Source organism: Sus scrofa, chromosome 1, assembly GCF_054392235.1.
Source record: "Sus scrofa isolate SSC_HxYL_T2T_F1_AM1 chromosome 1, Sscrofa_HxYL_maternal_Yorkshire_Landrace_v2.0, whole genome shotgun sequence".
Taxonomy (NCBI): Eukaryota; Metazoa; Chordata; class Mammalia; order Artiodactyla; family Suidae; genus Sus; species Sus scrofa.
The window spans coordinates 14,105,794-14,131,788 of NC_139383.1; the positions used below are offsets into that span (position 1 = coordinate 14,105,794).

The 25,995-nt window shown below is 41.5% G+C and overlaps 1 protein-coding gene across 27 annotated transcripts in view; it reads left to right on the plus strand.

Annotated features, from left to right (window-relative positions):
* Positions 1 to 25,995, plus strand: part of SYNE1 (spectrin repeat containing nuclear envelope protein 1) — a 486,694-nt gene that overhangs the window by 368,741 nt on the left and 91,958 nt on the right. For 23 of the 27 annotated variants that reach the window (XM_085023506.1, XM_085023534.1, XM_085023521.1 and 20 more), the window contains 13 exons: positions 84 to 284; positions 3,403 to 3,576; positions 5,294 to 5,425; positions 6,314 to 6,510; positions 7,470 to 7,602; positions 7,985 to 8,167; positions 9,401 to 9,550; positions 10,615 to 10,791; positions 11,497 to 11,652; positions 18,975 to 19,130; positions 21,728 to 21,898; positions 24,668 to 24,801; positions 25,178 to 25,382. In XM_085023506.1, the coding sequence (XP_084879632.1) occupies positions 84 to 284; positions 3,403 to 3,576; positions 5,294 to 5,425; positions 6,314 to 6,510; positions 7,470 to 7,602; positions 7,985 to 8,167; positions 9,401 to 9,550; positions 10,615 to 10,791; positions 11,497 to 11,652; positions 18,975 to 19,130; positions 21,728 to 21,898; positions 24,668 to 24,801; positions 25,178 to 25,382 (2,169 nt within the window). Of the gene's footprint in view, positions 1 to 83; positions 285 to 3,402; positions 3,577 to 5,293; positions 5,426 to 6,313; positions 6,511 to 7,469; positions 7,603 to 7,984; positions 8,168 to 9,400; positions 9,551 to 10,614; positions 10,792 to 11,496; positions 11,653 to 18,974; positions 19,131 to 21,727; positions 21,899 to 24,667; positions 24,802 to 25,177; positions 25,383 to 25,995 lie in introns of those variants that run through there. The other 4 variants (XR_014844515.1, XR_014844516.1, XR_014844517.1 and 1 more) reach the window with 1 other exon arrangement.

A 25,995-nucleotide genomic window follows, 5' to 3' on the forward strand; every position in this document is an offset into this window, starting at 1 on the left:
TAAACTACTGACATCCAGAAGGGACAGTGTCAAACATACCTCATGTAGAAGTAAATTTGAGGATATCACTGTCTGCTTCTTAGGACATGTATGATGAGCTGATGGTGACCATTGGCTCGCGGCGGAGTGGACTGAACCAAAATCTTGCGCTCAAGAGTCAGTATGAAAGGGCCCTACAAGATCTGGCTGACCTGCTAGAAACTGGACAAGAGAAGATGGCAGGAGACCAGAAGATTATCGTCTCTTCCAAGGAGGAAATCCAACAACTACTTGACAAACATAAGGTAAGAAAAAAAAAAAGAGAGAGAGAAAGAAAATATAGTTTTGGAAACATATGCTCACTCACTAATAGATTTAGTAAGATCTAATATCATCAATCTTTCATGAGTTTCTACTTGGATAAATTCCTCTTTAAAGTGGTCCACATATGTGTATTCAAACCCACTGGCATTCAACAGCACAGAAAAATTATAAAGGATATATTTTTTTTACCATTATTTATGTATTTATTTCTTGGTTGCACCCACGGCATGTGGAAGTTCCTAAGCTAGGGATCGAACCTGCACCATAGCAGTGGTAATGCTGAATCCTTAACTGCTAGGCTACCAAGGAACTCCTAGAGGATATATTCATATAATTTTGGAAGTTAACAGAAAATACCAATCTTAGCAGGAATTGTCACAATCAGTATTAACCAGGCTTTCTCCCTTCATAAACTGACACCGATGGGCAACCCAGGGACTCTCTTCAAAGGAGCCCAGCTTCGGTCTTTGCTCTTCCCCTTTGTGTCCCTCGTTTGTCCCTCTGGTCCTAGGTGTTCTCTCTGCTCTCTCTTGTCCCGACCAAGAACTCCCTGCTCTGCTCTGCGAACGTGGAGCTGTGCACTCAGCTCTGGATGGGGTTTATGTCTGTTACGTGCATCTTCCAGCTCTTCTGGCTCTTAAGCACAGGCTCCTCTCTGGTTGCCGTGAGCTTCAGGAGTTTCTTCCTGGGGACAACAAGTGCTTTTACTACATAACCGAACTTGGTTGGCCTGAGATTGTTCCATCCATGTTTGCCGTCACTAAGTTCAGGTTAGACACTGCGCCTTGGTAAAGGAATGCCGATTTAATGCACACACATAAATAACTCTGGCATTATTAGCCATCATTCCAAAAAGAGCAGATTTGCCAGTGCAGAGACTCAACTGCCCTGAGAGTGGAAATTTCATATAGGGAAACTTTAAAAGTTCCCTTGGATTATAGATGGTTAATTATTCTCCCATCATGTAGCTCTCCGATGGCTTATAAAGGTAGATTTTTGGGGAGGAGGAGGGAGAAAATTTTACTTCATGCTATTTTTCCCAGAGGTTTTGGTCCAAAACATTGTGATTTATTAAAGGCTTATCATTTGGCTTTGAAAACACTGCTTTAAAGTTCACAGCTGGCTTTTCTCAAATCTTTGACCATAGCAATAAAATATCATCCTGAGTTATTCCAGAGGGGAACCTGGGATCAATGAGTATAAATAACAGAGAAATAAAGCCCAATAGATGAGGAGTGCTTGACAACGGCCCTTCTGGCCAAGAGAAGGCCCTCCAAGGCCGCCCGCTGGAGACGGGGTTGGAAAAGGAATATCAGCTTTCTGTGAATGTTGGGCTAAGTGACCTCCCAGTTCTCCTCCAAATTTAAGATTCTCTGATATAATAATTGTCAGTTAAAAATAATGAGTCTAGCGCCTATCGACCAGGCCATTTTCTGAGGGAGAGCGCTGCGTGACCTTGGGCGTGTGACATTAGACTGGGGCTCAGAGGCTGTAAAATGGGGAATAAAAGTACCTAGCCTCGCCGAGTTGTTATAGGCATTTAGTGAGTTGGTCACTGAAGTGTTTATAGAGTGTTTGGCACACAGTACACACTCAGTGTTGGCTGATCTTATCAATTCCTGGTCCTTTCGTTTCATCCGTGGTGCTGGGAACAGGAAATGGGGTAACCCTCTCCCCATCCTCTGGGACCCCTTATATATAAAAAGTAACATTTCAAAACACATTCGTGGAGTTCCCCATTGTGGCTCAATGGGTTAAGAAACTGACTAGTATCCATGAGGATGCGCGTTCCATCCCTGGCCTTGCTCAGGGGGTTAAGGATCCCGCGTTGCTGTGGCTGTGGTGTAGGTCACAGATGCAGCTCAGATTAGACTCCTAGGCTGGGAACCTCCATGTGCCTCCGGTGCAGCCCTAAAAAGACAAAAAAATAAAAAAACACATTCGTGGAGTTCCTGACATACCTCAGCAGTAATGAACCCGACTAGTATCTAAGAGGACTCCAGTTCAATCCCCATCCTCGCTCCGTGGGTTAAGGATCTGATGTGGCAGTGGCTGTGATGTAGGCCGGCAGCTGCAGCTCCGATTGGACCCCTAGCCTGCGAACTTCCATATGCCGTATTCAGTAGGTAGGGTCCTTAAAAAAAATAAAATAGACAAAATGCATTCATAGCGCTGTGCAAGGCCTACGTTTCTGCTGGGTATATTATGAGGGAAATTCTGCTAAGTATATTATGAGGGAAATTTACAAATATGTAGTGTCATTCAGTGTATGTGAAGTTGTTCTGGGCAGTGAGGGTTCAACACAGCGAAAGCTCTGGGAATTCAAAGAGTGTAGAGCTCAGGCCCAGTGGCGGAGGAAGAAAAGTGGTGAAGGAGTCAGGATCGGGCAGCCCGGGGAGAAGCACTGAGGAAGAGAGAATGGACACTAATGTGTCCGAGGAGCAGGGAGGCGAGTCTGGGTGGCCGAGAGAGTGAGGGTCCCTCCAGATGGCGCGGGGATGAGGGCTTGAGAGTTCGGCGGAGTTTGCTCACAGCTGGTCCCACGGGAAGGGCTCTGTGTTGGGGACAGAACGTCTGCAGCAGGGCAGGGGGCAGGTGCTCTGAGTGGGGGGCGAAGAGAGGCCAACTAGGACACTGGAGTCTCTGAGGACGCGCTGAGGCAGAGGCCGGACGGGGAGGACCAGCATTGCTCAGAGAGGAGCTGCGTTCCATCAGCTTCGGTGTCCAGAGCAGTTGTTTGTTTGTTTGTTTGTTTTGTTTTGTTTTTTCTTTTTTTTTTGTCTTTTTGCCTTTTCTAGGGCTGCTCCTGCGGCATATGGAGGTTCCCAAGCTAGGGGTCGAATGGGAGCTGTAACCACGGGCCTACGCCAGAGCCACAGCAACACGGGATCCGAGCCATGTCTGCAACCTACACCACAGCTCACGGCAATGCCAGATCCTTAACCCACTGAGCAAGGCCAGGGATCGAACCCTCAACCTCATGGTTCCTCGTCGGATTCGTTAACCACTGCACCACGATGGGAACTCCCATCCAAAGCAGTTTTTATCTCAAGGTAGTGTACGGATGAGTTGCCCACCTCTTTCTCTGAAAAATTGCAGGAATACTTTCAGGGCCTGGAGTCTCATATGATCTTGACCGAAACACTCTTCAGGAAGATAATCAGCTTCGCAGTCCTGCAGGAAACTCAGAACCACACAGAGCTGATGGCGCAGGCTTCAGCGGTGCTCAAGAGGGCTCACAAGCGGGGCGTGGAGTTGGAGTACATTCTAGAGGTGAGACTCTGGAGGCCGCCTCTCCCCTCCCCCGTCCAGCACACTCCCCACAGCCAAGCAGACGCTTCAGGAGGGGGGTGTTCGGTCCCGCAGGTTGCCTCTCGGGCCCTGGAGGTCTCCCAGACTCAGCATCCGGTGGGTGGCCTTGTGCCTCTGGCACGGCCTCTTTACTCTGAGATAGAGGCTGTGCCTTTCTGTGAGTTCCGCTGCGTAAAACTTAATTTCAGATTGAGCGTGACAACATTTGGGGGTCTTACGAGTCGGACTGAAATACTGCTGATCTTTGCTATAAATGATTGAAAAAGACCTCACATGATTTTAAAACAGGGTTTTTTAATTTTAAATAAAAATCATAATTTAAGAATAAGTGATTGGGGATTTCTCCTTAGGAGAATGTCTATACCACATATTGTTGTTTCTTAAATGTCGGTGTAGGATTTTGTGGCAGTGGTGGTAGGGGTTGGCCACTGTAGTAGCAGCTTGATGTGAAATCTCACTTTCCAGACCAGGGATTAAACCTCCAGACCCAGTGGTGAAAGCATCAAATCCTAACCGCCAGACCTGTGTTTTTTGTTTGTTTGTTTGTTTTCCCATTTTAAAACGTTTTATTGAAATGTAGTTGATTTACGAGGTTTGTTAATTTCTGCTGTATCGCAAAGCGGTTCAAGTATATATGTCCACGCATCCATTCTCTTTCAGCGTCTTTTCCCGTGTAGGTTATCAGGGAGTATTAATTAGAGTTCCTGTGCTATACTGCAGGTTCCCATTGACCGTCCATTCCGTATGTAATAGTTGGCACATACCAATCCCTAACCCCCAGTCCATCCCGACCCCACCGCCTTTCCCTTTTGGTAACCACAGTTTGCTTTCGAAGTCTGTGAGTCTGTTTCGGTTTTGCAAATAAGTGCACTTGTATCTTTTTTGTTTAGATTCCACATATAAATGATGGCATGATGTTTGCCTTTCTCTGTCTGCCTTAGTCTTTCGGTCTTCACCAAGTATGATCTGATCACCGAATTCACTTCCTCTCCTCTGGGAAGTGAACACACCCATCTGCTTTGCTTAAGGCATGTGTTTCATCATCACTGCAGCAAAGGCTGAAACCGTGAAGAGCCAATGTGCTACATACGTTATTTCATTTCATCCTCAGAGTGGACAAGATAATTGTTATTATCTTGAGGTGCAGGGAGAGGGAGTGGGATGGACTGGGAGTTTGGGGTTACTAGATAACCAACTATTACATTGAGAATGGATAAGCCATGAGTTCCTACTGGACCTCACAGGAAACTAAACCCAATCCCTCGGGACAGACCATGATGGATTATCATAAAAGAAAAAGAAAGAATATATATGTGTGTGTGACTGGGTCACTTGGCTGTACAGGAGAAATAGGCACACCACTGTACATCAACTACGCTTTACTCTAAAAGAATAAATTTTTAAAAATAAAACGCAGTTCAGAGACATGCAGTAACTTGCCCATGTCAGACAGCTAGTTAGTGGCAGGTCTGAAAGCCCGTTCATCATGCTTTTCAGGGTCACCATCTGATTATTTGTTTCAAAGCCATCTCTGGCTTCCCAAAGCAAACCCTCAATGCAGACCTCTCCTCCCCTGCACGTCTTTAAAGAAACTCTATCTGGTAGGTATTTGCACAAAAGAGGAATGCTGGTTCCTTAATGCAGCTGTTGAGCTCACAGACTGGTGTTGTGTTTCCAGACATGGTCCCATCTGGATCAGGACCACCGGGAGCTCCGCAGGCAGCTGGAGATGGTGGAGAGCAGCATCCCAAGCGTGGGCCTGGTGGAGGAGAGTGAGGACAGGCTCATCGACCGGATAACACTTTACCAGGTCAGCATCCAAATGGTATCTTGGTGTAAGAAGCTGCCACATTTCCTCTTGAAGCTTTCCCGGAGTTTTAACGGGACCTAAGCAAACTTGCAATCAAATATTTTATTAGGTCCTTTTACTTTAGTTTCAAGCTATTGACATTATTGAAAAAAGATTTTAAGTGTCTGTTTCGTAATAGAACATAAAAAAGGTCTTTTTTTTTTTTAATGAGAGCCCCTTTTGAAAATTCAGCCTCCTCTAAGCATTTTTTATTGTTTTTTGCTGAAGTCACACTATCTTGAAATAATTAGTTTGTTGTTTTATAATTGCGCGTTAAAAAGCCCTTTTTCTCATGCATAATTTTGAAAATTCAACCTCCATCAAGCTTTTTTTTGGAGTTTATGCTGGCATCACACTAGTCTTTTTTTTTTTTTGCTTTTTAGGGCCACACCCATGACATATGGAGGTTCCTAGGCTAGGGGTTGAATCAGAGCTACGGCTTTGGACCTACACCACAGCCACAGCAATGCCAGATCTGAGCCGCATCTGCGACCTACACCACAGCTCATGGCAATGCTGGATCTTTAGCCCACTGAGTGAGGCCAGGGAACCCGCAACCTCATGGTTACTAGTCAGACTCGTTTCCATTGCACCACAATGGAACACCGTGGGTGTCACACTATTCTTGAAATAATAATGCTTTGACAGTTTTAAGTGCACTTCAAGTTACTATAAAAAAAAATCCATAGCTAGGTATAGATGAAACATCTCGAAGTTTCCAATGTAACTTGGATGTCAATAGTTGAAATTTGACTAATGGGTAATAGGAACATGGCAGAGAAGTTACCGTCTTGAAGGAGAAAAGGTGCATTAGCTAAACTTTTGACCGAGTCTTTTAAATCATTTCAGCACTTGAAATCCAGCCTTAACGAATACCAGCCCAAGTTATATCAGGTCCTAGATGATGGCAAAAGACTTCTCATGTCTGTTAGCTGCTCAGATCTAGAAAGTCAGCTCAATCAGCTTGGAGAACACTGGTTAAATGATACCAACAAGGTGGCCAAGGAACTTCACAGACTGGAAACAATACTGAAACACTGGACCAGGTAATGCAGTGACTATTTTGCAAATATTTGAATTCATCCTACAGAGTAGTTATGAGGCTCATGGGTGCCTCAGTCGAAAAAAATGTGGTCCCTCTAGGAACTCATCACAAAGTTTGGCAAATAAAGGCAAGCACAAAGTTTCTAACTGGCTTCTTGTCCAATGGTGTAAACATGTATTTAAAAGTGGGTAGAGGAGGCAGACGCTATGTAGAACATCTTACTTTTTTTTTTTTTTTTGTCATTTTAGGGCCACCCCTGGAGCATATGGAGGTTCCCAAGCTAGGGGTTGAATTGGAGCTACAGCTGCTGGCCTATGCCACAGCCACAGCAATGACAGATCCAAGCTGCATCTATGACCTACACCACAGCTCACGGCAACACCGGATCCTTAACCCACTGAGCGAGGCCGCCAGGGATCAAACCTGTGTCCTCATGGATGCTGGTCAGATTGGTCTCCGCTGAGCCGTAACAGGAACTCCAGTACATCTTACCTTTGAGCCGGCATCCCTGCAGCCTCCTGACTGTACATGGATGGTCACAGTAAAACCTTCGAAGGAAAGAAAGAGAAAGTGTGTTTTGAGAAGGGAGTTTCTAGCACACTGGGAGGTATTTGAGAGCAGTGGATGGTTTTTTACAGAATGAAATCCTGTATTTTTATGCCGCCCTTATTTGGAAGAACTTTTCACAACAACCATCCAATGTTTTCTGAATCGCCTCAATATGAAGGAGTAGGAGGAAGACATTTTTTTATTTTTACCTTCGAGGTAGGAAAGCCGAAAGTCAGAGAGACTGACTTACGGTATGAACAGTAAGGGAAGGGAATCTGAGAGTGTCACTCCAGGGCATTATTCTCCTAAATCTGTCCTGTCTCCTTTTAAAATTGGCATTGGGGAATAACATGGGTTAGCACGGGGTAGGGATTGGATGTTGGCTTAATAGGCTTATTTCTATCCTTATAGATATCAAAGGGAATCTTCAGATCTAATCCACTGGTTACAGTCTGCAAAAGACAGGCTGGAATTTTGGACTCAGCAGTCTGTGACAGTCCCGCAAGAACTCGAAATGGTCCGTGATCATCTGAACGCTTTTCTGGTGAGCTCAAGAATCTAAAGCATCTGATTCGATTTTATTTTGGGGGGGCCTTTAGGCGAGGCCCGACTTATACCAGTGAAAAGGAAGTCAGCTTTCGATGGATGTACCTGATAAGTCAAGCTGTGGAGAATTTGGCAGTGTTAACTCTGTGCATTGAATAATTATGCAAAATACGAGAGCTCGGCATTGCCTTTTCAAAGTAGTTTTTAAGTAATGTTGGCTCGCATTCAGGCCAAGGGGGCATGGCTTTTGTTTTCCTCCAGAGTGTCCATACCAGCACTCCCCTTCAAGATGTAAAGGAAAACTCTTTCTATAATATCTCTTTCCTGAAATGAAAGGTCTGGCTCCTTAATCCTGATTTGAACATTGCTCCTTCTTTTAGGAGTTTTCCAAAGAGGTAGATGCCAAATCCACCCTGAAATCATCTGTTCTGAGCACTGGAAATCAGCTCCTTCGATTAAAGAAAGTGGACACAGCTGCCCTGCGCTCCGAGCTGTCACACATCGATAGCCAGTGGAATGGCCTGCTGACCAATATCCCAGCCGTACAGGAAAAGCTCCACCAGGTACACGAGTAATCGCCGCTTGAATCGGTCATAATTGATGTAAGCGGTATGAGATTGAGAAGTACCTTAATCTGCTTTTGCTCACAAAGTTAAAGCAGCTTTGTCTTGAACATTTTTTCTCTCTTCTTGTGTTGCACGCTAAGAGTGAAGGGCTCTATAAACGCCATGTCTACAAATTCCCTCTTCTGAGGGTTACTCTGTGTGTGTGTGTGTGTGTGTGTGTGTGTGTGTGTGTGTTTCAGATGCCTTGCCTGTCCTGTTTCCATTCTTTGTTTCCTCATAAATAAAATGTGGGTAACTAGACCTCTCTCATGAAGTGAGTAGTTAAGACGATTTACCAATAATACGTGTCCAAGACCTATCATCTTACTGACAATAGAGCCGGCATTCAACAAGTCAAGGGAAGTAACGGAAGAGAGAAGTAAGTAGTTCTCTCTTCTGGAAACATGCTTCTCTCCCCTGAGCTCCCAGAAATTTTGTCTTTATTTCTCTTGGGCATTTCTCACTATGTACAAGGTGTGATAGAGGGGTTTCATGTAAATGTCTTAGTCCTTCTCATCAGCAGCTGTATATTTCTGGAGGGCAGAAAACATCTCATATTAGGTTCTGTATTTTCCTGCACCACGTGGAAGTCCATAAATATTTTAAATGATGACTTTTGTTCTTCCTCATCATTATACGTGTTTGCAGAAATATATAATATATTCAGGAAGATTCAGGATTCTAAGTATATTTTAGTGAAAGACTGAGGAAGTTGGCTATACACCGTGGAATAAATATCAGAGCGCCAAAAATCTAGAAAATGATAGTTTGCAGTGTGGTGGTATTTTTCTTCCGTCTTTTTACATTCCTGGGTCATAATACACAGAGCTTTTACAAGACAATTAATAAAATACATCTGTTGAATGTTTTGTAGTTAAGTTTTTTTCGAATACTCATAAAACTAGCTATAAAATAAGAATAATATTTTCTTCTTGCTGGTGTTTTGATTAATTAGGTAGTGTTTATGCAATTTTTCTAGTATTCAATGTCGAGTGAACACAAGAGGACTATTATTGTTCAGTGTTTGCCTGATGCTTAATTTCAAGCTTCTAACGAGGTTGGGATCCAACAATGTCATTAAGAAGTGTTATCTCTGCTGGTACTTTAAGAAGAATTAATAAGGTTTTAGGTTAACAGACATCGGGGTTGCATTTTAGCGCTTGTGACTTGTTCTGTCTCTGACATGGGCAGCTCCAGATGGACAAGCTGCCTTCTCGCCACGCCATTTCTGAAGTCATGGCTTGGATTTCTCTCATGGAAAATGTTATCCAAAAAGATGAAGAGCATATAAAAAATTCCATCGGTTACAAGGCAATTCATGAATACCTTCAGAAATATAAGGTAATTGAACTGTTTTTTTCTTTTCATATTTCAGGACTATTTTTGAAGGAACTCAAAAACTTAAATTTTAGACATGCCTGTTGTGGCTCAGGGGGTTAGGACTCCAGCTAGTATCCATGAGGATTCAGGTTCGATCCCTGGCCTTGCTCAGTGCATTAGGGATCTGGTGTTGCCATGGGCTGTGGTGTGGGTTGCAGACAAGGCTCAGATCCCGCATTGCCGTGGCTGTCGTGTAGGCCAGCAGCTGCAGCTCTATTCAACCCCTAACCTGGGAACTTCCATATGCCACATGTGCAGCCCTAAAAAGAAAAAAAAAAAACCCTCAAAGTACAAAAACCAGGTCCTAAAATATATATTTCATACATAGTGACCAGATAGGCAGACAGTAGTAAGAAAATTGCCTCCCTAGTAATAGGCACAGAAAAGTTATCCAGTATTAGGAATAATTTTGAATAAGATTTTGTGTCATTTTAAGACATCATAAAAATAAATATTATGATTTATAAGTATTTTATGGTGGGATTATGTATTTTGTCCAATTCCACTTCATCTCTCTAAAATATATATATTTGATATATCTATAAATTCAAATTTTCACAAGTTCAAATTCACTATAGTTATACATTCAAAATGTATCAATTTAATTTGTGTTCAGTAGGTTCATATATATATATATTTTTTTCAACTTCTGAAAACAGTAGGTTATATTAATACACACAGATTGTGCCATTTGGACTAAATCGTGGAAGTGATAGTTATTTTTCTTTTTTGGCCACACCCACAGTATATGGAAGTTCCCAGGCCAGGGATTGAAACTGAGCCACAGCTGTGACCTATGCTACAGCTGCAGCAACAGCAGCTCCTTAACCCCCTGCACTCATCAGGGGATCAAACCTGTGCTGCCTCAGAGACAGGGCCAGCTCTTAACCCTCTGTGCCACAGGGGAACTCCCCAGATGTGTTCATATTAACCTTAAAGTTACTTAAGGCTTTCCAACTCCTGGTATAATGTAAGAAATTTAGACATATGACCTTCTCTTCTTATTTTCTCCTTTCTGTTTTTAGGGTTTTAAGATCGACATTAACTGTAAGCAGCTGACAGTTGATTTTGTGAATCAATCCGTGCTCCAAATCAGCAGTCAGGACGTGGAAAGTAAACGCAGCGATAAGACCGATTTTGCTGAGCAACTTGGGGCAATGAATAAAAGCTGGCAAATCCTGCAGGGTCTAGTAACTGAGAAGGTGAGCCGGGTGTTCTCTGCTCTCCGCATTTCGTGAAACCTCCAAGGACAGGTGCTCTCTTGTAAAGAAAACCCACCCCACAGATAGTACAGCTGCCCTGGGCATAGCGCTCCTTCTGAAGAGACCACCACTGAAGTGACACTGAAGGCTGTCACTCTAACCATTCTTCAGTCCTGTTAATATTTTCTCTGTGTCCCCTCTACTCTTGGACTATTTCGTATTATTTTAGTTTATGAAAGACGTCTCAATTTCTTTTTCCTTTGCTTCAAGTCGACTGAAGTTCTTGGTTTAATTATAATCATTGACTCACACTTTTTAACATCCCCCACCTTTTTGGTCTTTTTAGGGCTGCACCCACAGCATAGGGGGTTCCCAGGCTAGGGGTCGAATTGGGGCTACAGATGCTGGCCTACACCACAGCCACAGCAACACGGGATCCGAGCCTCGTCTGCGACCTACACCATAGCTCATGGCAACACCAGATCCTTAACCCACAGATCAAGGCCAGGGATCGAACTTGCGACTTCATGGATACTGTTCAGATTCATTTCCACTGAGCCACAACGGAAACGCCTTAACATTCACTTTTAATCCTATTTACAATGGACCGTATTGTAAGAATTTGTAGTGTGGAGTAAATAGTAACCTGCCAGTGACTTGATTCTAAAATAAAATTGCAAATTTCATTTCGTTATGTTTGTTCAGATTCAGCTGTTGGAAGGCTTGTTGGAATCTTGGTCAGAGTATGAAAATAACGTACAATGTATGAAGACTTGGTTTGAAACCCAGGAAAAGAGACTGAAACAACAACATCGCATTGGAGATCAGGCTTCAGTCCAGAACTCGTTGAAAGATTGCCAGGTAACTTGTCCAGGTGGCCGACAGGCACAGCTTCACAGTTTCAGGGCGATGCTGAAGGAATTTTCAGGTCCTGAGAATGGAGAGCTCCGTATTGGAGAATGTTGCATTTGATAACAAATTCTTCTGATTATGTGAGTTTATAGAGGGTTTTTTTTTAAACTATTAAGTTTTTTCACCTGTTTTTAGAAGCTTGAAATTATGAGAGTTTTCAAACACTTTCATAGAGAATGCTGCTAACCCCCTATACTGATCATCAGTTTCAATAATTATCAAGATTTTGACATCTTTGCCTACATTATTTCTTTGCTTCATAAAGATTTTTTAGTGATTCACAGACATGAGATTTTATTCCTGCATGCTGCAGTACACATCTCTAAAAAATTGACTTCTTGTATAACTATAGTCTTGCTATCACAAGAAATTTACCCCAATCCCTTAATATTATTTAATGCCCAACTCATAACACCATTTCCTCAACTGTCTTTATTTTTTTAAAGATTTTTATTTTTTCTATTATATTTGATTTACAATGTTCTGTCAGTTTCTGCTGTACAGCAAAGAGACCCAGTCACACACACACACAAATTTATATACATTCTTTTTCTCACATTATCTTCCATCGTGTTCTATCACAAGTGACTAGATATAGTTCCCTGTGTTACACAATAGATCTCATTGCTTATCCACTCCAAATGCAATAGTTTGTATCTACTAACCCCAGACTCCCAGTCCATCCCACTTCCTCCCCCTTCACCTTGGCAACCACAAGTCTGTTCTCCAAGTCTATGAGTTTATTTCTTTTCTATAAAAAGATTCATTTGGATTTATTATATTCCAGATATAAGTGACATCATATGGTATTTGTTTTTCTCTTTCTGACTTACTTCACTTAGTATGAGAGTCTCTAGTTCCATCCATGTTGCAGTTCTTTTTTTATGGCAGAGTAGTATTCCATTGTGTATATATACATCTTCTCAATCCATTCATCTGTCCATGGACATTTAGGTTGTTTCCATGTCTTGGCTATTGTGAATTGTGCTGCAGTGAACATTGAGGTGCATGTATCTTTTTGAATTGTGGTTTTGTCTGGATAGATGCCCAGGAGTGAGATTGCTGGGTCATATGGTAATTCTATATTTAGTTTTCTGAGGTACCTCCATACTGTTTTCTATAGTGCTTATACAAATTTATATTCCCACCAACAGTGAAGGAGGGTATCCTTTTCTCTACACCCTCTCCAGCATTTGTTATTTGTTGACTCTTTAATGATGGCCATTCTGACCAGTGTGAGGCGGTCCTCAGCTGTCTTTAAAGTATCCTCTAGTTCCCACTGTGGCACAGTGGATTAAGAATCTGACTGCAGTGGCTTGGGTCGCCATGGAGATGCAGATTCAATCTCTGGCCCAGTGCAGTGTGTTAAAAGGATCCAGTGTTGCTACAAGGTGCTGTGTAGGTCACAGCTGCAGTTCCAATTCGGTCCCTGGCCTGGGAACTTCCATATGCCACAGCTGTGGCCATGGCCATAAAAAATTGTTTTCTATTCTTTTTTTTCCATTAATTTATTTAAGATACAAGGGCATTCATTCCTACATTTGCACAGTAGATCTCTTGAGTCTCTTTAATATTTTTTTAATACTTTTACCTTGTTGCAGAATCAGTAGACTGGCTTAAGGTTCAGGATTAGCCTGTTTACTTCTTCAAGATGCTCTTATTTTCCCTGTATTTCCTGTAAATGGAAGTTAGCACTAGAGGCTTGATTGGATTCTGGTTCAACTCCAGTGAGCCAGTACTTCACAGGGGACAGTATTACTTCCTACCGTGTCCCATCAGGGAGGCTCGGCTGCACCTGCTTGTTCTACTGCTAATGCTAAGGATCTTGGTCCAGGTGGTGCAAGCATCCTCTAAATGCTTCCCAGTGACTTAGGACTACTTGGTATTTCCTCACGTATTCTTATTTATGAAGAAGAAATGTAAGCTCTTACAGTTAGTTCTGTAATTTAAAAAAAAATAATTCAGTCCTTTGTAATGTGTTACAGATTAGCTGTGATGATTCGCTGTAGTATTTCTTAAGAACAATTGAAGACGTAGCTGTGAAGCGATTCTAAAGAAATGCTCCTTTCCACAAATCCTGTTTTTATATTTTAGCTTTCAAAAAGAAAGGCCATTGATAAGGATCTTCCTTCCAACCAGCGTTTTTTGTTTTTCCTTTTGGGGGCATGTGTAAAGACAGATGTATTTAAGCTCTCAGTCAAAGCCTTTTGGTTCAGAAAAGGAAGAGCAGGTGCTCTTGTGCTGGGCTGACAAGCTAATGGATCACAATTTCTAGGGTGCATAAGAATGGCAAAGAAAACTATCACACAGAGAAATACCTTCAAATTAAAAAAAAAAAAAAAGCTTCACGTCAGAAGATGGATATGTAAAAGATGAAGCCCAAAAACATGCATCAACTACTCTGATTGCTTTCCAGTTCTCTGGGGGTCAGCAGTATTTCTAATTTAGGCTATCGATTCTTTTTTTTTTTTTTTTTTTTTTGTCTTTTTGCCTTTTCTAGGGCTGCTTCTTCGGCATATGGAGGTTCTCAGGCTAGGGGTCTAATCGGAGCTGTAGCGACTTGGCCAACGCCAGAGCCACAGCAACGCGGGATCTGAGCCATGTCTGCAACTTACACCACAGCTCATGGCAATGCTGGATCCTTAACCCACTGAGCAAGGGCAGGGATCGAACCCACAACCTCATGGTTCCTGGTCAGATTCGTTAACCACTGCGCCATGATGGGAACTCCTATCGATTCTAAAATGTATAAGGAAGCCAGAATTTCAGAATTTTACCTCAAAGGATGACTTCCTAAGTTAAAATGTTTTCATTAAAGTTAAACGATCATTTAGGCATTAACATTAGCAACTTTAGTGCCTTCTTGTTACATTATTGTGCTAAACTTGACTATTAAAAGACTGAAATAATAGCTTAATTTAACTTTCCCTTGCCTTTTTTTCTTCCTTCTCTAGTTTTCTTTTTCTCTTTCTTCGTAGTTTTTCTTCTCCTTAATGTGCTTTTTTCTGCCATTTTCCATTTTCTTTTTATGTACATGTCTTCTGTTTAACAGAGAGGGAGAATATTGCTGGCTGGAAAATGTAGCAAAAACTTGGCCAAGTTTCACTCCTTTTTGGACCCAAATTTTAGTCTCCTAGAGGTCACACCAGGCAGTGTCAAGAAGGAAGGCTTCAAGTGTGATGGATAGAACTTTACTCCAATGCCAACTGGTGATTTTAAATGAAAAATCTTTCTTTCTTTGGAAAACGAAGAACAGAATGGAATTAGCCCACTTGGGGGGCATCACATATAAATCACAATAGCTTAACTGGCAGTTTCCATTTGGCCGTACCCTAAACCTTGATAAAAATTTATTGTCATTTTTGAGAAATCATTCCTCTGGACCAAAGTGTAGAATTCAAGCCAGCATACTTACATTGGTGACTGGATTCAAGCTTTATTTTGTTTTAAAAATCTTGAATATTTTCCCACTCTTTCAAAGTGATTTATGAATTTCAGCCAACATAAAAATGATATTTATGAATTAACCCAAGTTAAGAATGATTTATTATAGCGAAAAAATGTTAGGTTTGGCTTTTTTCTTCATTGATCAGAAACAGAATCATTTTTTAATTATTATTGGAGGGAAAGAACCTCCTTTGTTTTGCATGAAATATATATTTCATTCCTGTTTCCCTCCTAGGTTTTGCTTCTATGCCAATATAAATGAGCAGGGTATTTTTGAGATGTGTTTCTAAGCAATGGATCATTCATTTAATATTGCTCACTTAAAAAGTTAACATTTTTGGGTAAATGAGAATAAATTTAATTCCCGTAGTTGAATTTTAGAAACATATTAAAGACACGTTGGAAGGGTTATTTATGGCTGTTTAATCTTTTAGGCAAAGCAGAAAGAAAAATCCTTAAGTACTGAAGTCCATCATGTTTTCTATACTGTATAAAGAACATGTAGTCCTAATTATTACTATGTTCATTCTTGGGTTTTTTTGTTTTTTTTTTTTAGGGCCTCAGTCGAGGCACATGGAGGTTCCCAGGCTAGGGGTCAAATCAGAGCTGTCCCTGCCAGCCTGCACCATAGCCACAGCAATGCAGGATCCGAGCCATGTCTGTGACCTACACTACAGCTCACCACAATGCCGGATCCTTAACCCACTGAGCAAGGCTAGGGATCGAACCTGCATCTTCATGGATGCTAGTCAGATTCATTAACTGCTGAGCCATGACGGGAACTCCTATTCTTGGCTTTGATTGTAAAATCTGTCAAAATATTGATGAAATTATAAAGTGTAAATGAAAGAACTGTTATTAAAAACAAAAATATTTCTTTAGGCTACTAACCTCATGAACTTCTAATTCCTCCGTAAGTGTTAAGGAGAGAAAATAAATACATTTGCGCTGAAGCAGGACACACTACCAAATGGCTGAATAAAATAATAATTTTACATTTGCCTTGTTTTTAACAACTTAGAAGGGATTTCATATCTATACCTAACGAATATTACCTTTTTGACATAAGCAAATGTATTATTATTCCTATTTTATAAACAAGTAGAGAATGACTAAAAGATTGGACCACACAGAACAAAAGTTAAAGAGGCACATTTGCCACTAAAACAGCAGAGTCTAGGACTTCTCACTAGTCCCCTATCCATAGCACCACCCAAGCCCAATACAGTTAACTGTGTGTGCATCATGAGAGGGAAGTAGAAATCTTTTTAGCGGAATTGAGACATGATACAAAACGTAAACTATTTTGCAATTTTCTTCACTCTAATCTCCAGGGCCTGTACATCTGCATAGCTAGTTCTAGGGATGTACTTCTGCGTATGAGAATGTAACACGGCCTGAATGGACAGCTTCTCACAACATCCCAACGTGGATTTTACATCTTCTCCACACACAATTCACTTCTAGATTACTCGCCTCCAGCACTGGGATAGGAGTCATTGAGCTCAGAAGTCTTGTTTGTTTTGTTTTGTTTTGTTTTTTGCTTTTTGCTTCTTAGAGCTGCACCTGTGGCGTATGGAAGTTCAGCTGCTGGCCACAGCCACAGTCACAGCAAAACCAGATCCCTGACCCACTGAGAGAAGCCAGGGATCAAACCTGCATCCTCATGAATACTAGTCAGATTCATTTCTGCTGAGCCACAACGGGAACTCCTCAGAAGTCTAGGGTTCTAATTATGCTGTAGCCCATCTAGACCTGGACAGATGGGGTAACTTCATCTCCCGCTTGTTCGTCCACACGGTGTTGCCAGCACACTCAGGCTGCCTTGGTGAGTGTTCCAAATTTTTATATGGCATTAAAATATCAGGATTATGATGTGTGGTTCAGTATGATCTCGAGATCATTGCCTCCTTTCATTTTCTTTTTTGAACATGTCATATGACTGTTATAAAGCCACATCCTAAAGGAAATGAGGATTTGGATCATGAAGAAAAAGCTCATACCACCTTTTAGCATCACAGAGAATCAGAGCAATTTAGGGAGAAATGAAGGTTAACAGAGATTCTGATTTTGCTTTTTCCTTTTTTTAAATGATTTTTCTTTTTTCTGTTATAGCTGGTTTACAGTGTTCTGTCAGTTTGCTACAATGTAGCAAAGAGACCCAGTCACACATACATATGTACATTCTTTTTGTCACATTATCCTGCATCATGCTCCATCTTAAGTGACTAGATAGTTCCCAGTGCTATACAGCAGGATTTCATTGCTTATCCATTCCAAAGACAATAGTTTGCATTTATTAACCCAGATTCCCAATGCATCTCACTCCCTCCCCCTCCCCCTTGGCAACCATGAGTCTGTTCTCCAGGTCCTTGAATTTCTTTTTTGTGGAAAGGTTCATTTGTGCCATATATTAGATTCCAGATATAAGTGACATCATATGATATTTGTCTTTCTCTTTCCGACATACTTCACTTTGTATGAGAGTCTCTGGTTCCATCCATGTTGCTGCAAATGGCATTATTTTGTTCTTTTTTATGACTGAGTAGTATTCCATTGTGTATATGTACCACATCTTCTTAAGCCATTCATCTGTCAATGGATGTTTAGGCTGTTTCCTTGTCTTGGCTATGGTGAGTAGTGCTGCAATGAACATGTGGGTGCATGTATCTTTTTCAAGGAAAGTTTTCTCTGGATACATGCCCAAGAGTGGGATTGCTGAGTCTTAAGATAATTCTATATTTAGTTTTTTGAGGTACCTCCATGCTGTTCTCAAAATGGCTTAAAGACTTCAACATAAAACAAAAAACTATCAAACTCCTAGAAAAGAACATAGGCAAAACAAATGTTTTCTCAGGTCCGTTTCCCAAGCCAAGAGACATAAAAGCAAAAATAAATCAATGGGACCTAATCAAACTGACAAGCTTTTGCATAACAAAGGAAACCATAAAAAAAAAAAGACAACTTACAGAATGGGAGAAAATAGTTGCAGCTGACAAGGGCTTAATCTCTAAAATATAAAAACAATGTATACAACTCAACAAAAGTAAACAACCCAATTGAAAAATGGGTTCTTTCACCAAAGATATACAGATGGCTAACAGGCACATGAAAAAATGCTCAACATCACTGATTATTAGAGAAATGCAAATCAAAACTACTCTGAGGTACCACCTCACACCAGTCCAAATGGCCATCATTAATAAGTCCACAAATAACAAATGTTGGAGAGGGTGTGGAGAAAAGGGAACCTGCCTGCACTGTTGGTGGGAATGTAAGCTGGTATAACCACTCTGGAAAACAGTGTGGAGGTACCTTAGAGATTCTGATTTTTCATTGGAAGAACTGAGACCCTATGGAAGTTTCCAACTTGCCATAGGTGGCGCAGCTTGATAGTGGCTGAAATGTAACTAAATCTCAGATACTAGGGCCCAAGATACCATTCTATGGAATTTCACCCAATGGGCTAGGACTGTATAACTTTTTAATACAAAGATATATGAATTTAAGAGTATAAATCATGTTACCATTTCCAATTTGTACTTCTTTCCTTGTACCTTCTTGAAAAATTACATGTTGCTATTTCCTTATCTATTATGTAATCAAATTTTACCTGTTTTTTAAAGTTATGCTCATTTCTCATGGAATAAAAAAAATTTAATTTTAATGTAGGAAGAACTGTTGTCATGGAGGCCCTTTCCTGAGAATAAGCCTTTTGGATTAGTAAAAGATTTTTAGGATGTGAGCTATCATGGTTCAATTTCAGTGCACCCCAGAGTTCCATTAATAGAAAAATTTTAAATGACTTTTTCTTAATCTTTCAGGATCTGGAAGATTTGATTAAAGCAAAAGAAAAAGAGGTGGAGAAAATTGAGCAGAATGGACTTGCTTTGATTCAGAACAAGAAAGAAGAAGTTTCTGGCATTGTCAAGAGCACGCTGCAGGAGCTCAACCAAACCTGGGCAAATTTGGACCACAAGGTAGCGTTGCCTGCGGAGAGTGGGCTCCAAGACCATGTTTGCCATTTCTGTCCAAATGTGATGTGGGTTTTGGTTTTCCTAAAGCTACTGAGTAAATAATTATGGAATCTATGCAGCATCAAATTGTATTATTCAGTCCACTTTGTTAACCTGTCTTTTACAAGAGTCTAGCTTCAGATGTTTCCTATAATAACCATTATTACGAACTTTACCTTCTTAATAATCTTATCCATTCCTATGTCCAGAGATGCACAGATAATCCTCAAAGGTGCACCCCTAGCCTGGATTTTGTGCCTGAAGTCGGGACAGACACAGAGAGAAATCCTCTGTAGATATCTTTTCTTGCATGATCAGAAGACATCTCAAACTTCTTGTCCCACCCAACTCCCTTTCTTCCCGCACAACCTGTGCTTTCAGTTGACAACAACCCTGCGCTTCCAGTTGCCGGGGCAGAAAGCCGTGGAGTCATTCTTCACCGCTCTCTTTCTCTCAGACCCACATGGAGTCCATCAGCCATCATGGCAGCCCTATTTTCAGGCTAGATCTAGAATCCAGCCTCTGTCCCCATTTGTGCAGCTAGCACCTCGGTCTGAGTCACCATCGCCGTGTGCCTTGGTGATTTTAATGGCCTCCTGCGTAGTTTCCGTGCCAGAGGGGTGCTGTCGAAATGGAAGTCGGATCACGCCAGTCCTCTGCTCACAACCCCCTGCTTGGCTGCCTCTCTCATTCAGAATGAGGCTGAAACCCGGTGAGCGTCTGAAGGCCCCCAGGGCCTCCCGTGGTCTCTCTGACCGCATCTCCTGCTGTGCCCGGCAGGTTCTTCGTGCGTCTGGTCTCCCCCTACTTTGGGACCCAGTGGCGTGTTCCACACTCAGGGACTTGGTGCTGGCTTCCTTCCACCTGAAGCACCTGCTCCCCGATATCCGCAGGGCCTCTCCCTCTCCTCAAAGTCTTGTTCGCATTCACCATTTAGTGAGGGCTTTTCTGACCACCTTGTTTTAAATGACAACTTCTGCATCCCCACCTCGAACTCCCTCACTCTCTTCTCTGCTTTGCTTTTATCTGTAGAATTTATCAACTGCTCACAAATGATATGGTCTACTCGTTGGTTTAATTTCTCTCATTAAAAATAAGATCTAGGAAGACGTTTGATAAATGTGTGCTGAATGGAATGTTGACTCCTCCAATGAGAAAAATGTGTAACAACAAGTACAGCTCTGCACACACCTGCTCGAGTGGTTATTATCCACGCTTTCCAGAGGGGGGCGCTGAGGCGCAAACAGGTTAAGTGACAGGACAAGGGTGTGGAGGCAAACCCAGTCTCACAGTCTGTGTGCCCTCCTCTGCTGCCAGCTTTCTAGCCTGCTGTTACCTCGTCTTTAACCCTATTTTAAATCTATTTTATGCCATTTTAAGCACTTTTATAAATAATCACAATTCTTAGGAAACAATTTACTGTATAAATAAATTGCTTCTTTCAAGGAAATATCTTCACATGAAAAACAAAAATAATATAAAGAAGAAGTAGATAGCTTAACAATTCTCATCCATCTCCTGGCTCTCTGTCCGTGTCTGTTCCTGACTGTCTAGGACAGGCCCTGGCATCTGTCTGCACCTGTGTGTATCGCCTCTTTTCCGAGGCAATGTTTTCTTAGGCCTTTGGCCCATGAGATAGTAACTTGATTGGTTTCAACCTTTTTTATTTATGCTAAGAAGAAGAGCAGAGACTGCAGGTGCAAATTAGCTTATATGATCTCTTTTCTTAATTATGGCCATATTCCATATTCAAAAGATTACGTTTAGAAGATTGGGAGACAAATTCAGGAAGTCCAAAGGAGATATCTTTCTAAACGATACAGATCAAACTAAAAACTTTTCTGTGGCAGATAAGTATAGGGAAAGATATTCTTTTGAGTGGCCATGTGTGTGTATGTTCATACCTGAGATAGATAAAATGATAGATAGATAGCTAGATAGCTAGGTAGATAGATAGATAAATAGATAATAAATAGGTTGATGGATAGATGATAGGTAGGCAGGTAAATGGATAGATGATGGGTAGGTTTCATTTCCTGAGACCAGACTGCCTAGATTCAAATCTAGGTCTCTCTCATTCTAACGATATAATCTCAGGTGATTTTTATAACCTCTTTGTTCCTCAGTTTCCTATCTATGAAATGAGAGGAATGATTCCATCCACCTCGTAAGGTTGTTATGAAGATCAAATGAGTTGATGCATTTAAAACACATTTAACATATTTCCTAAATTACAGTATTTATCACTTTTTTGTATATGTGTAATGTGTATTCTATATGAAGGTTATATGTGTGTATATATATATATATATATATGTGTGTGTATACACATAAAACCTTTGTAAGTATTTTAGTTTAGACCGAGAGATCAAATGTATGAAAGGTGTAAATTTCAACGTTGCTACATCTTACATTTCAAATCTTTTTTTTTAAATTTGAGTTTATTTACAATGCCTGAAACATAATGAACTTCTTAAATGCTAATCTTTTTTCCATCGATGGAATATGTATTTCCTCATTTTACGTATTATGTAGTTATAAGTGTCTGTCTCTCTCAAAAGGCTGGGCAATTAAAGATCCTGTTGAAGTCCGTGCTTGATCAGTGGAGCCACCACAAAGTGGCCTTTGATGAGATAAACAGCTTCCTCACGGAGGCCAGATACTCTCTTTCTCGATTCCGTCTGCTGACCGGCTCTTTAGAAGCTGTGCAGGTTCAGGTAGACAATCTTCAGGTAAGGAACAATTGAACCCATCGGTAACTTTTTTTTTTTTTTTTTAATTTGAGAAAGGGTTTTTTGTTTTGTTTTGTTTTTGTCTTTTTATGGCTACACCCATGGCATATGGAGGTTCCCATCCTAGGGGTCATGTTGGAGCTGCAGCTGCCACCCTACCCCACAGCCACGGCAATGCTGGATCCGAGCCACGTCTGTGACCTACACCACAGCTCACAGCAATGCTGGGTCCTTAACCCACTGTGCAAGGCCAGGGATCGAACCGGCATCCTCATGGATGCTGGTCAGATTCGTTTGTGCTGAGCCACCATGGAAACTCCTTGAGAAAACTTAAAATGAGCAGATGTGCACATCATCCTGGAATATTGGGATATATTGTTTACATTTTGTTATTTTTAATATCTAAAACTAATTTAACCTACTTTATTTTTTTTACAAAATCAGACTTTCCCATGGATACCAAAGTCTAGAATAGCTGATATATGATGAAAGGATTTTTAAAATTCTGTTGCATATATATCCCCATGAATGTATTTTATAAAATTATTTTATACCCAAATCAACGTCCTTGATCTGTGGATACCTTTTATGTCTCCCCTTTCTCTTTGTATCCTGCTTCTCCAAATATAGTCTAAGGGATTGAAAAGAAAACAAAAAGAAAAATAGCGAAAGCAGTAAAATTTTAAACCCTTCCGTCGTTTTCTTTGCAGTTGGCGTAACGTCGGTGGTCTGGCCGACGTGCACACAGACTCCTCCTTCTCTAGCACTTCCTGCCTGGTTTCCTGAGTGTCCGTGACCATCACTGTCCTCATCCAGAAGGACGTCACTGCTCTTAGACTTAAACACAGCACAGCCTCTCAGGTCCCTGCCCTCCATCAGCGGCTGCCCTTGCTCCCTTGCGGACTTGGGCGCTCCCACCTGCCGCCACCCTTTCTCCCTGGCTAAATAATGCAGCCCATGGGCTGGGCAGGGCAGAGCCCGAGGGCCAGGAGGTCAGCAAGACCCGAGCATGGACCCTCATCTCCCTCGCCATCCCTCGCTTGGCAATCAAAGCCTATATGTTGCTGACCTGATAGGCAGACTTTCTGAATGGAATGCCCTTTTTTTTTTTTTTTTTTTTGGCGGGGGAGGGACAAGACGGAGGAAGGATAAAATAAGTTTATAATTGTTTTAAACCTTTAAGAGCTGTTGCAGAATCATTAAAACTTATTTTGAGAGTAGTAAGTTTAAAAGCACCTTTTATAACTTCAGTTGAGGAGTTTAGAAGCATTTGTTGTTTGGGTTTTGGTTTTTTGGGTTTGATGGTGTTTTTTTTGGTTTGATTGTTGTTTGGCTGCACCTGAAGCATATAGAAGGTCCCAGGCCAGGGATCAAACCTGAGCCACAGCAATGACAATGCCAAATTTTTAACCTCCTGAGCCATCAGGGAACTCCTGGAAGCATTTTTTAATTGAGCTCGCTCAGTGTTTCACATCTGCTGCCTTAAGCTATGAAAGGATTCAAGGTCTATTCCTTGCATATTTTATTTTTAATATTTATTCATTTAATTTTAGGGCCACACATGTGGCATATGGAAGTTCCCAGGCTAAGGGTTGAATTAGAGCTCTGGCTGCCAGCCTACACCACAGCCACAGAAACACAGGATCTGAGCCACATCTTCGACCTACACCACAGCTCTCAGCAACACCATTGAGCGAGGCCAGAGATTAAACCCAAGTCCTCATGGATATTAGTCGGAATTAGTTGGGTTTGTTACCACTGAGCAACAACAGGAACCCCTTATTTTATTTTTTGAATTTTTAATTAAAGTGTAGTTGATTTACAGTGTTCCTTCAATTTCTGTTGTACAGCGCAATGACCCAGTCATGCATATATGTATGTTTTTTTTAATACTCTCTCCCATCATGTTCTAAGCCAAGAGAGTAGACATAGTTCCCTGTGCTCTACAGTAGGACCCCATTGCTTATCCGCTCCAAATGTAATAATTTGCATCTACCAACCCCGAACTCCCCATCCATCCCACTCCCTCTCCTCTCTCCCTTCCCCTCCCCCCCAGCAGCCGCAAGTCTGCTTTTCCTGTCCTTGATCTGTTTCTGTTTTGTAGATTGACGCAAGGGATCCTATCTATAAAACAGAAATCGATCACAGACACGGAGCATATTCCTTTCATATTTTAATTTGATGGCACTCAGCAGTCTGCCTCACCTATGGAGTTTTACTAAGAACTGAGTCTTAGGGAAATACCTTTCTTCACTGGCTCTTGGTAGAAGACTCTACCAAGCCTGCTGCCTGCCTAATAAATATTCTTTGCAAGCAAACACACTTAGAGATGGTACTCAGAAAAGCTAGGACTACTTAACATCTCTTGAGCAGGCGTTGCTGGTAGAGCATCTCTGGGTAAGAAGACAGGTAGAGCTCTGGACTCTGACCTTAGGTAGCAGAGAGAATCACAGAGTGACAGGTCACAGGCACACCAGCCCCATGGCTTCCTCCTCGATGTTGGGTGAGGGCTCCCTGTGTGAGCTTTCCCAGCAGATTTCCAGATCCCACTCCAAAAAAGCTCAATTGATGAGAACCCAAACCCTCCTCACACCATAAAAACACAAAAAAGAAAAAAGATTATCTAAAGAAAACATAAAGCATTGGGGCAAAGTCGTGGTTTATGTATTTGTATTGCCTTTTTTATGAAAACAGAGATAAATTACTTTAAAACTTAATCATTAGAATTTAGGTCCTGTCATGTCATCTGTGGCACTTTTCTTTGGGCAGAAACTTCAAGATGATCTGGAAAAACAAGAGAATAGCTTAGAGAAATTCGGCTCTGTCACCAACCAACTGTTAAAAGAATGTCACCCGCCTGTGACAGAAACGCTGACCAATACACTGAAAGAAGTCACTATGAGGTATGGGACATGCTGGTTTTACCCTGTTGCTCGTTATTGATAGCATGGTCTTGTTATAATGATATAATGACACCGCTGGCATTTTGAATTTATGGGTCCTATCCTATTGATATTTTCACTTTCAGAAAAGGAATTTAAGGTCACGTGAATGTAGTGAAGAGAGTTAGAAAGGAATTAGAACTGCTATCGACCCCACAATTGACCTCATTCCTACTACCTGCCCTTGAAATATGAGTGTGACGTGTCCCTTTTTATTACATTAAATAGAAATGGGACATCTGCTTGACTTGCATATTCACATGAAAAATAAAATAGTAAATAACAGTGTTTGGTGAGACGTGGGGCTCTGCCCATGCGTGTTGGCTCTTGTTTCCAGATGGAATAACTTGCTGGAAGAGATGGCTGAGCAGCTGCACTCCAGCAAGGCCCTGCTTCAGCTTTGGCAACGATACAAGGACTATTCCAAACAGTGCGCCTCTGCGGTTCAACAGCAGGAGGCTCGAGCCAAGGAGCTCTTGAAGGCGGCCACGAGCAAGGACATTGCTGACGATGAAGTTGCCACATGGATCCAAGATTGCAACGTATGTTCAGGAAAGATTGTGCCCTCCCGTCATGTCAGTCTTAGACGCCTCACGTTGAGCAGGGCCCTTCCTGCGGTGTGTGAGCTTTGGCTATGGCTCCATGCGAGACGACTCTCCCAAAGTAACTGTTTTAAGGACCCAAGAGGCTTCGAGCTTTTCAGAACACAGTTGCACATGTGCCAGGTTTAAGAGATACCTTCCGTTGTTTTATTTTTAAAGCGTTGTTTTCCCATACAATCCATGTGAAATATTTGGGCTATCTGTTTTTACAGAGATGGTCCATATGAGAAATGACCATACAAAGAGTAATGTTACCTCTTTTAAAAATCTGCTGTTAAAAGGTATTGTCCAGTTTGGTCCATTATCTCTTACGTAAGCATCAACCTAACAATTTCTTCTAAGAACTTAATGGTAGGAAGAAGTCTTTCTCTCCTGATTTATGGGCATACTTCTTTTTAATAGCGTTTTAATATTTCTCTTTTTCACTGCAGTTGCCAATAACCTACTTAAGGTTTTCGGGAATGGTTCTCTTGTTTCGCCTACCACATGCCTCTTACTGTTTGTCCTTATTTGTCTTTATTTTAATGAACTTCTTTCAAAGATCTTCTTATAA